This window comes from Apodemus sylvaticus, chromosome 14 (genome assembly GCF_947179515.1).
Source record: "Apodemus sylvaticus chromosome 14, mApoSyl1.1, whole genome shotgun sequence".
Taxonomy (NCBI): domain Eukaryota; kingdom Metazoa; phylum Chordata; class Mammalia; order Rodentia; family Muridae; genus Apodemus; species Apodemus sylvaticus.
The window spans coordinates 30,163,790-30,176,168 of NC_067485.1; the positions used below are offsets into that span (position 1 = coordinate 30,163,790).

Below are 12,379 nucleotides of genomic sequence, written 5' to 3' on the forward strand. Positions count from 1 at the left end.
ATAAACACTAGTGCATGTGCATGTGCATGTGGAGGTCAGAGGTCAAGATCAAGCATCCACTTGAACCATTACTTTTTGAGAAAGGGTCTCTCACTGAACCTGGAGCTAGACTGGCTAGCCAGCAAACCCCAGGAAGTTCCCTACTTCCACAGTTGTCAATTTCCAGCTCTTCCTTAAGTTGCTTTAACATGGGAATTGTGGCTTTAATAAAGCCATAGATGTTAGAAGAAATGCCAGCATGGAAAAGAGGTTCAAAATTATACATCTGCAGCTTCCAGTTTAAAGGAAAAGTCCTCTTCAGAGGCTCCTGTCTGTTGACAAATCTTTGAGATGAGACAAAAGTAAAATCATCTCGTGCACTTTGCCTATCTAATAACAGAGTCAGAGGAACCCATGAAGTACTCCACCATGACAGGCTCCATCAGAATTCATGGTCTGTGAGTCACTGTAGGTTAATGATCTCACTTTGTGCCAGGTACAGTACCAGACCAACCCACTATAACTATAATCTTTCTGGAAATTTTCTGGGTAACAATATCCTCATTTGAAAGAGAACTCAAATCTAGAAGGAAAACTATCATATACAAGGAATTTTGAGACTTGAATTTTGACTTGGTTTTACCCAAACTTTGACTTTATCAAGAGTGTTTCAGAGACTGTTGAGCTTAGAGTTTGAGGGAATCTTAATGTGCCCATTTTCTATTCTCTGCAAGGGAAAAATGGAGTCTAAGGGGACTGGGATTCCTATATAGACTTTTTGTGTAAAGCAAAGGGGCTTGGGAAAGTCTTGCAAGGAGATGCCTCCACATGTATTCAAGCTCACAGTTGTGCTTTCTGAATGTAATAGGATGCTATAGGAGCAAAACATACATCAAATAGCCAGGCAGCTTGGAAAAATGAGGCCAGGCTACCTGTGTTAGTTAACGTTTTACTGCTGTGAACAGACACCATGACCAAGGCAAGTCTTATAAAGGACAACATTTAATTGGGACTGGCTGACAGGTTCAGAGGTTCAGTCCACTGTCATCAAGGCAGAAACATGGAAGCATCCAGGCAGGCATGGAACAGGAGGAGCTGAGAGCTCTACATCTTTATCTAAAGGTTGCTAGCAGAATACTGGCTTCCAGGCAGCTAGGAGGGGAGTCTTAGACCCACACACGCAGTGACACACCTACTCTAACAAGGTCACACCTTCTAATAGTGCCACTCCCTGGGATGAGCATATACAAACCATCACATTACCTAACTCAACTTTCCCTAGTTGAGGGAGCTCCAAACATACGTACAGAAACCAATACCTCCAGTCAGTCTCCTAAACCACATTGTAGACCTTCCTGTGTGCGATCATGTGCAGGAGGAAATGAAGAAGGCCAGGAGGGGAACTCACTTTTCTCTGGTGTTAGTATGTGTCAGAAAATCTGTAAGTTCCTCTCACTCATGGAATCTCATGTCAACATCATCTATGTAAGCCTCTGGATAATGTTGTAACGTAACATATGATTCTATAAAATACGTGAATATATGCAATATATGCAAAACTAAATGAGTAGTAAGCATATAGTTGACATGTATACTCCTAACTCCAAAAGACAGGGAAAACTTGGAAATTTTAGCATCAAAAGTCCCAGAGTCTGACACCTAGATTGGTCATTTAGGAGCCAAGGATGTGTGAATCTTATTCTGCCTATGCCAGTGGATATGGTCACATGTTGTCACACAGAAATGCTGCCTCCATTTCTAGAGCATGTCCTTCTCCTCTCTTCCTGCCTTTGAGCAATCAGATCTACTTTTAGAATTACAGTAGGAGGACATTTGACCCTTCCCAGGGTAGGAGGGAAGTTTGGATTAATGGCTGGCTTTGTCCCTTTGAGGCTTTGTCAGATTTGATCCCTCCTTTTGGAAAGATGGGGAAATTGAAGTGGCAGTCTCACATAGGGAGGGACAGTCATAGCAGGAAGAGCCTGACTTAACAACACCCAGCATGAGACAGAGAATCTGAAAACTTGAACTCTGACCCCTACTTCTCTGTGTCTAGGTCTTTAAACTAGCCACCCTTCTCTCCCAAAATGAGAATCCTGCACTCTGAAAAGAACTCACAGGTGGGGAGAGGTTTTAAAAGAATCTGTCTTCCAAAGCAGGAGGCTGATTCTCGAATCTGCTGCCCCTTCCCCTCCCTTGTAGTAGCAACCAGGAGACTTTCTTCTAGAAAAAGATAAGCTGTGTTTTCGAATATGTGTTTAGGTCAAACACATTTAATGGTTTTCTTACTTTGCTTTCTATGTGGACAGATTACCTGAATGTCACAGCTGTTCACCTGTTCAAGGAGCGATGGGACAGCAACAAGATCGATCACCACACAGACAAATATGACAACAATAAGTTGATTGTCCGCAGAGGGCAGACTTTCTACATCCAGATTGACTTCAATCGTCCATATGACCCCAGGAGCGATCTCTTCAGAGTGGAATATGTCATTGGTGAGTGCTGCCTGCCTAAACCCTGATACTAGGGTCACACTGCAAAGAGAGGTGGGCACTGGCTCGATTATAGACTTTCCGAGCACCATATTTAACACTAGTTGGAGAAGTGGTTAAATCGGCCAAACAGGAATAATTTCAAAATCTAGCATAGAAGCGTGTTTAGTGAAAAAAAATTATTTAACTGGGTCTTTTGCTTTTCTCAAATGGTTTTTGCTTCTTACAGTTGTGGTTGGACTTTAGAGTGATTTAGTTAATGTCTTAGGCTGGTAGCATTTGCTAACCTCAGCATCTGATCTCCACATATGGAACCCCAAAGTGAGTTCTGCATGAAAGCAGTCTCTGACAGTGCATGAGAAGAGCATGGGGCAGGAAACCTACTGCCACTTTGTACTCTATTCTTGATGACTGACAGTGTATATTTCCAAGTTTCTGGAAAGTACCATTTAGCTTTGTTTGTTCCATTGATTCTCAAATTAATTTTGGTTTTGTTTCCCTTTTATAAAGTCACTATGATGTGACATTTTTTTTAAATATTCCCTGGGCACTTATGGAGAGTGAAGAAATGCAAGCACACAAAAAAAAGGCAAGGGAGACTTGAAGTAAAATCATATGTCCACATACTCATACAAGCTGAGGAGAAAGCCAGACAATCATATTGATAGCAGCTGAAATAAACTAAAAATCAGCTGGATTTTTCAGAAAGAGATCAGGTTTGCTACCTCCCGCCCCTCAAACAGCAGCTTTAGAGAGAAAGAGTCTAAAACTTCAGTTATTATCAGAAATAAGACAGAAATATGTGTTATCTATGTGTTTGTTTACTAAATAGAAAGCATTGCTGTATGGTTTGTAGAAAGACACCAGGCAATAGGAGTTCTTCTATAAGCAATGGGGAATGAGAGGTAAAACTATATAATATTGATGCTGTTATGAATGTATATTTAGAAAACTTAACAAGATCAAAGGAAGGAAGGCACAATACTAAAATTTCTTAAGCTGGTTAGACAGAGACAAATACTTGAAAATCAAACCCTTTACTCCTCTAGGATTAAACATTTAGAAATAAGTATGTCCTATATAATGGTAACTACAATTTTGTAAGATCAAACTAAAGCTAAAAAAAATAATACAAATCTATATATGTGACATAAATAACATGAGAAATCAATGAAAAAGCCAAACATATTCTTAAATAAGAAGTTTCAGTATGCTTCTAATAGTCTTCATAGATGTTGGTCAAAAGTTGCAACACCCCAGCTAAACTAAAGCATGAATTTTGTGTCTAACTATGTAACTTGGTAATGGTAATGAAATTACAGGCTTTGGACTGCTATGCTCTGAAGATACATTTTGTTTTGATTTGGTGTTGTCAGATACGTTCTTACTATATAGTCTTGCTAAGGTTTATTTGGGTTGCTCTTGGGATAAACATGTGTGAAGGAATACAGGAAGGAGTCAGTGATGGGAAGAGGGAAGAGTTAAATAACAAGGTCACAGAGGTACAGTGGCCTCCAAGCTGTGTAGCTAGACTGGGATCTGCAGAGCTGCCCCATTGCAAGGAAGGGTGAGGCCTTCTCCCTATGCATGACTGGTCCTTGGTTGCTGATAGCCCATAAGGAACAGATGTGATCTTATTTATTTATTTATTTATTTATTTATTTATTTATTTATTTATTGAAAAGGGAAGTAAAAACACTTTATGATAAAATTAAAGATTTATATGGAAAATATTTCAGATAAACACGTTAAAATTGACAATTTTCATGGAAAATTAAAGAGTAAAATGGTAGACATGTAAAACATTGCTAAATTAAGTAGAATATAGAATAGAAACATGTTATGAAAGAATTGAAGATATATGTGGAAAATATTTCTGATAAAATTGTAGAAAAATGTAGAAAAGCATGGTAGAACTGAAGATTATCATGGAAAATTTTATATAGATATAATAATGGTAGGCTTAAAAGTATTCCTAAGTTGATTGAAAGTAGAATTATAAACATTTTCTGATAAACTTGAAGATTCACATGGAAAATATTTCTGATAAAATTTAAGAAATATATAGAAAAACATGTTAAAATTAAAGATTATCATGGAAATTATACAGATAAAATGATAGGCATAAAGATAATTCTAAGTTGATTGAAGGTGGAATTATAAACATTTTCAGATAAAATTGAAAATTTACATGGAAAATATTCTGGTAAAATTCAAGAAATATATAGACAAACATGTTAAAATTGACTTTTTCATGGAAAATTTTACAAATAAAATGTTTGATATAAAAACTCTTTCTAAATTGGTTGAAGGTGGAATTAGAAACATTTGTGATAAAATCAAAGATTTACATTGAAAACATTTCTGATAAAATAGAGGAAATATATAGAAAGACATTAAAATTGAAGATTATCATGAAGAATAATGCAGATAAAATGGTAGACATAAAAACATTACTAAATTAATTAAAGGGGAATTACAAACACTTTCTGATAAAATTGAAGATTTACATGAGAAATATTTTGTTAGTCTATGTCTTTTTATTGGGGAGTTGAGTCCATTGTTGTTAAGAGATATTAAGGAATTGTGATTGTTGCTTCCTGTTATTTTTGATGTTATCTTTATGTTTGTGTGGGTATCTTCTTTTGGGTTTGTTGGAAGAAGATTACTTTCTTGCTTTTTCTAGGGTGTAGTTTCCCTCCTTGTGTTGGCATTTTCCATCAATTATCCTTTGTAGGGCTGGATTTGTGGACAGATATTGTGTAAATTTGGTTTTATCATGGAATATCTTGGTTTCTCCATCTATGATGATTGAGAGTTTTGCTGGGTATAGTAGCCTGGGCTGGCATTTGTGTTCTCTTAGCGTCTGTATGAGGTCTGCCCAGGATCTTCTATCTTTCATCGTCTCTGGTGAGAAGTCTGGTGTAATTCTGATAGGTCTGCCTTTATAAGTTACTTGGCCTTTTTCCCTTGCTGCTTTTAATAGTCTTTCTTTGTTCAGTGAATTTGGTGTTTTGATTATTATGTGCCAGAAGGAGTTTCTGTTCTGGTCCAGTCTGTTTGGAGTTCTGAAGGCTTCTTGTATGTTCATGGGCATCTCTTTCTCTAGGTTAGGGAAGTTTTCTTCTACAATTTTGTTGAAGATATTTACTGGGCCTTTAAGATATAAATCCTTGCTCTCATCCATACCTATAATCCTTAGGTTTGGTCTTCTCATTGTGACCTGGAGTTCCTGGATGTTTTGGGTTACCAGCTTTATGCATTTTGCATTTTCTTTGACTGTTGAGTCAATGTTTTCTATGGTATCTTCAGCACCTGAGGTTCTTTCTTCTATGTCTTGTATTCAAACAGATGTGATCCTAACACATCTTGTTAAGTTTCCTGTGTTGGTCAGCAAGGCTGCAAGAGTGGGTCACCTATGGAGAGCTGTCAGCCAGTACACCCTCATAAAAACAGGGAGGTCTGGGCAGTGTACCACACTGTATACTACACTGAGAACTGACATCTTCAAACAAACAAAAGAGAAATAGTATTGATTTTTATTTCTTCAGTATAAAAAGAGAAAATACATAGCTCATCCTACTTTTAAGATTAAAACCTGTACATAATCAAACTAACATGTATTTGAAATCCTGCTTAGCTTTTCTATTTTTTAGCATTAAATGCTGTTCCATTATAACCCTTATAAGAAATATTACATTAGTATATTTCCTGATTCCAAAGTTACCGTCAATATACGAAAAAGAAAGAAACAGATCTCAACTTTCTCCTGTTTAGTAGTTGAGAAATCACCCACATGCAAAGGAGACAATTAAAGAACCAGGGATGGGGGGGAGTGGTTTGTCTCATGTTCTTTTTCTAATTCCTGTCATTTGAAATGTCACAGGGCCATTGCAGCAATAGCGCAAAGACCGGGATAGGCTGGAATTACTCCAGCCCTTATCATTTTTCATCTGGAAGCAGAGAATCTCTTCTTTTAGAAGGCTTAGAAGGCTCAGCAGGCAAAAGCACTTGCTGCCAAGCCTGATGAGCTGAGTTAGATATTCAGACTTCACACAGGGAAGGAGATTAAGTGGCTCTCACGAGCTGCCCTCCCCACACAAAACTGCACGTGGAAAATGCTTAAATTATTTTTTAAAAAATGACAAGGACTGAAGACATGGCTCACAGTGTTGCTCTTGTAGATGGCATGGGTTCAGGTCCAGCTCCCATCTCAGCAGACTCACAACCACCTGTCACTCCCTCTACACTCACTCACCTGCACTCCCATGTGCAGGCTCACACAAGTGCACGCAGTTAAAACTAAAATCAATATTTCAAAAATAGAGGTTACACACAATTAAAAATATCAACAATGTTAATTGAAGTACTCATTTTAAAGAGCATATCTACTAGTTGCAGAATGTTATTACCACGTTAAAATCACACACACACACACACACACACACACACACACACACACTGCTTCCAGGCCTCAGTTAATACTTTTTATTATTGTTCCCTTCTGCTTCTCTGGGGCTTTTGTCTACAGTAGAACGGGTTAATACTAGAGAGTGTCTCTTTGTTGCTGTCCTCTGAACCTAGCCCATGGGAGTTTATTTAGGAGTTATTCTGCCTTCTAACTTCCTCCCTCCCTTCTCTTCCTTCTTCCCTCCCTTCCCTTCCTTCTTTCCCTCCTTCCTTCCCTCTCATCTCTCTTCCATCTCCTCCTTCTTCCTTCCTTCCTGTCTTCCTTATTTAAATACGCATTTAATATTTAAGTGATTCATTTTAAAATATTTAAACAAGATGGTCCCAGAAGAGCCTATGTGCATTGGTTTTTCCAAGGAGAAGGTGTCCAGGAAAGTGCACGGGAGAGTTTCTGCCAGGGTTTCTGCAAGCTTCTATTTGACAACTGCATTCATTAGCTGTATGCAGGCACAGCCAGATGCAGCATTAAGTGGGAGGTGTTAATGAATTTGAAGAGGTGGGTGTGGCTTTCTCTCTTTCCACCTCAGCCTGCAGCAATGATAAATCAGGAAAACTGGAACAGGGCGTTAATTGTAGCTTTGCTAACCTGTGGCTGTGGCTGGAACTTGAGAGCAGCTGGTGGTGTTAATTTGCTGTTACTTTAACAGCCTCCCCCTTCTTCATTTCTAGATGAGAAAGAAAAATGCATTTTTTTCAAGTCACTACTATTATTAACACATATTAATTGTACAAACCTAATAGATTGTTATGATAGTGCCACACATATATATATACACTGTGGCATAGTCACTCTCCTCTGATAGCTCCGACTCTTCCTGTAAGCCCCCTTCCCATTCTATTTTCAAGCTATTTCTTTTCTTTTTTGTTGTTGTTTCCATATATGACAGACAACATGGCGCTCATCTTTCTATATGTGGCTTATTTTTAATATGATGTCTTTTAGCTCCACTGGTTTTCCTGCATGTTACCTGATTCCATGTATCTTAGAGCTGAACAACACACACACACAAACACACTCACACACACACACTTTTTTTAAAATCAAGTCTGCAGTAGACATTTTGGTCTAATTTCATATATTGGCTATAGTAAATAGCATAACAGTACATGTGGATATGTGAATTTTCCTATGATGCCCTGACGTGGATTTCTTCAGATATGTTCCTGGGAGTGGGATAGTCAGATTACAAACCTAATCTAGTTTTATTTTTTACTTTTTTGTAAAACCTGCCAACACTTTCTGCTTGGGCTGTATTAATTTATACCCACCAATAGGCACACGTTCCTTTCCTCACATCCTGTCCAGTGTCTGCTGTTGTTTTTCTTTGGTTTTGTTTTGGTAATAAGTATTTGGGCTGAGATGACAAAGTTACTCCAAGGCAAGAAACCTTTGTTGCGTCTTCCCCAGCTCTCCTGACACAGTAGAGGGTACTTACACAGCCCTCTGGAGTAATGCTCTGTCTGATCTGTGAGCAATGTTCTCCTCCCTGGGTTCAATCACAGGGCCCCAGAGAGTTGAGGCCAGGACTTCAGAGCCCCTCTTGGCCTTTTCCTCGGTCTCATCATGGCTCCTACAGCTCCATGCCTCTACTTCCTTTACTGCTGAAAGAGGGGAAAAAGACATCAGCAAGATCAGAACCTCTTACCAGAAAAAAATAAGTATTTACTAGAAGCTTCCAAGAAAGCATTTGTGCTTCACTTGCTCCTTTCTGGGAGGCTCAACCTGTGAACATGTCTTTCCCTGGTCATATCAATCACTCTTACCCGTCTGCCACCCAAACACACAAGAAGACACAGGGAGGAAACTGTCTTCTGACCCATGATTCGGAGATTTTGTTCAGGACCCTTATCTCTGCTGACTTTGAGCCTATAATAGAACAGAATATGTGGAAGACTTGGCACTTCAATTTACCTATTGCAATCAGAGAGACAAGAAGGGACTGAGGACTGGTATAGCCTTTGAAGGTAGATTTCTATCTAGTGCTCTACTCCATCCAACTACAACCCCCCCCCAACTTTCCAGAACCTTCCAAAATAGTACTGCCACCTAGAGACCAAGTTATCAATACATGAGCCTTTGAGGACATTGCAGATTCAAGCCATAATACCAGGTGTCTTCAGAGGAGGGTCATGGGACCTCCTAAGAATGGGTGCAATGTAAGCTGGGTTCCCCTCCATTTCTGTCATCCTAGAAACAGAGAGGGGCAGTCCTTCGTGGCAGTACCGCTAAGGGAAGTCATTTGTGACTGTAGCCATCAAGTTCTCAAGCATTTTCAGGCCTATGTCAAGTACAAACATCACACACACACACACACATACACCTTTATACCTACAGCACATCAAAATATTGTTACCAACATTTCAATTCCATTTCTCTCATTTCTTGAGTAGCATTTACTAAGAGTCAGCAGGGTATTTATTGGGTTCTGAGATAGGAATGACATAGAGAATTCGTGATGGTTTGCTCCAGCACACATCATGTGGGTGTAGAGCATCAAAACCAGAGGAGAGAGTCTCCGGGAGCAGAGGATAATAGCCTGGATGAGGGCTACAATTGTGGAAACAAAGAAGTTTGTTTCTGCATCCTGGGATTCAAGACATATTGAGGAGGCAAAGTGATTAAGACTAGTGTGATGTAAGAGAAAGGATGAGTCAAGTGTATCTCCCGTGGTCTTCTTGCTGTGGTGACAGAGAAACGGGAGAGAAACGTGCGTGTGTGGGAACTGATGACAATGGCATGCTTCCCATTGGTGACTCACTCTTTTGAGGCACTTCAGCACAGGCTGTTGCGTATTTCCCACGTACTTCTACCTTTCTGGATATTGCAGTATGGCCACCGCCTTTCAGATGACATCAAGATTGAAATGATTAAGCAAATATGCCCAGATGAACCTGAAAAGTCTGGAGGCTGTTCTTTGGAGTTTTTGAGTGACTTTCATGACTACATGTCCAAAGACAGTCTGACTGTGGAGTGTAAAGGTGGTGTTTGGGTTGGACAGAAAGAAATCTGGATAGCATAGCCATCTGGGTAGATAACACTCAGCAAAAGCCAAGCGAAAGCACGGGACAGGGACTCAAACCTTGAGGGGGAACAACTTTAAAGGAAGATGCCAGAAACTGGAGTCCTTGAGGGGAACACAAAGGTCAAATAATCTGAGAAGCAGGAGGAAATCAGGGGGTTACACGCTGAGAGAGTTAAGTGCCTTAAGGGGATGAGAGTGACATTTAGACTTCCCCACTGGACTCAAGAGTTAGGGAGACATTGGTCACTTGGATGACAGAGTGACTGCAGTGATCTGAAAGTAACTGAGGTGGGAGGGAATGGATGGGTCAAAAGTAGGAAAGTGAAGTCTTAAAGGTAACTACAGACACACAGGTTAGAGGGTGGGAGTTTGGGTTTGGTATTCGTTTCAGGATGAGGAGGGGCTTTAATGCAGTAGGCAGAGGGTCCAGTCAGGGAATAGGCCCAAGGAGTCAGACAAGCTTTGGACCAATGGCACCAGTGAGGGATGACTGGCTCACAGGATGCAGGGATAGTTAGCTAGAGTGAGGTTGCTTTATGTTACAATTTGAGGTTGCCGTACACCGTGCTCATGACTCCAAGTTACTCAAAGCCTTTGGAGGTGAGCAGGCACTGCCAGGGCTTAGGGAAGCAAATGATCTTCCTCACATCTAGGTGCCAGTGCATTTTAACATAATTAAAGCACAGTACCCAAGGCTGGGCACTTCATAAGAAAAGAGGAGTTATTTAGACCACTATTTTGGATGCCTAACATCAGGCTGATTGATCAGTATCGGGTGAGAGATCCATTCACCGTATCCCATCATCAGAGGATGGCAACATGGAGGGAGCAGATACAAGAGGGAGAGGTCTCTGGGAAGGAAGCTAGAAACTGGCAAGGACCAGTCTCGTCATTTCGCCCTTCCAAGGCCAAGTCCTCAAGAACCTAATCACCTGGCACTAAGCATTTTGCAATGGTTCCACCTCATCCTGACACCATCACACTGAGGATGAAGCTTCCAGCACATTCTTTGGGGAACACATTAACACCTCATCCAAACCATTAAAGTCGGAAAGCCAATTCTTTTAGTGGTTTTTCCTTTTTTTTAAAAAAAAAAAAAAATCATTCAGAAATTCCAGATAAAATTATCACATTGATGTGTGCTTTTCACACATATAACATGGTTTCCCTGCAGAGAAATTTCCTGCCCCAAATCTCACAGAGGAATAAGTTAGAGGCCATGTTGTGTCTACACTTTACGCTTCATTTCCTGGAAAGGGGCTATTTCGGCATCTCGAAGGAGCACTTCGATGGGGTGTCATTTCAAATCTGTGCCCCTGTGAGTTTCTGCAATGATGACGCAAAGAGTGCTTATTCCTAAGCATCTGCGTGAAGCATCAAATAATGGCACCCGAGAAAGTAGGACAGTGTTTGCCAGCCTGTCTTCCCTATGGACAACTGTCACGAGATGCTCCCTGGGAAAAGAAAAGAATTCTGTGGTCAAATACATTTGGCTCTTGCTGTGGTTTGTGCCTCTTCAGTCACCACACATTTCTGCGGTCTAGAGGCTTCACATCAGCATGCAGTCAAAACACGGGTCTAGTTTAGTGGAATATTTACTAAAATTGTTTTACTGTAAATGCTACCCTAGTATGTTTTTATTATTATAGGACCCTTAAATAAAATGCAGGACTCATCCCTGGAAGTGCGAGGTTGCAGCTGGCTGCTATCTCTGTTCTATAGAGCACTGAGCAGTGTGGAGAGATGCAACTCACGTGGCTCCATAGTTTATGGATAGTGCTTAATATAATATCCTTCTTTACAGTATGACAATTTAAGATTTTTGTGTGAGCATTACAATAAATGTTGAGTTAGCATTCACATTCAGCAACTTTCTTTTCAAAAATGATTTTTAAATATCCTCTGCATAGTCATATTTTTATCATCCATATATTTTTGTTTGACTTCTTTTGTTATAAGCTTATTTTTTATTCCTTTGGTGTATGTTTAGTGATCACTTACTGAACATTTTGTATGAGAAAGCACCAGGCTAGGATCTGATCAGAAAAGGTTCCTCTGTCTTCACAAGGAATGTGGTCATGGGAGACATTCTGAGAGGTAAGATGCTCACTCCCCGCCTTTGAGGCTGGGGATGACCTTGTGATCAGGGAATAGTGTAAGAAGTAGGATGCTTACTTCCTGCCTCCAAGGGGCAGATCCAAAGTCAGCAGGACAGCCTGAGAAACAGAGGTGGAGTTTGGTGCCAGCTTCTTGGGGGAAGCTGATTAGAGTTATTTTGAAGGTAGTGTCTCGCTGATCACAACTCAGGGAATCCCCCAGGAAGAGCTTTTGAAGATGGGTCTGAAGTGGGTGGTAGCGGCTATTCTGGGACACAGGGTGCGAAGGTCAGTGGGGCATGAAAACTGGGACAGA

The 12,379-nt window shown here is 40.2% G+C and overlaps 1 protein-coding gene across 1 annotated transcript in view; it reads left to right on the plus strand.

Annotated features, from left to right (window-relative positions):
- Window positions 1-12,379, plus strand: part of F13a1 (coagulation factor XIII A chain) — a 182,620-nt gene that overhangs the window by 15,732 nt on the left and 154,509 nt on the right. The window contains exon 3 of the mRNA XM_052156693.1: window positions 2,289-2,477. Within this exon, the coding sequence (XP_052012653.1) occupies window positions 2,289-2,477 (189 nt within the window). The remainder of the gene's footprint in view (window positions 1-2,288; window positions 2,478-12,379) is intronic.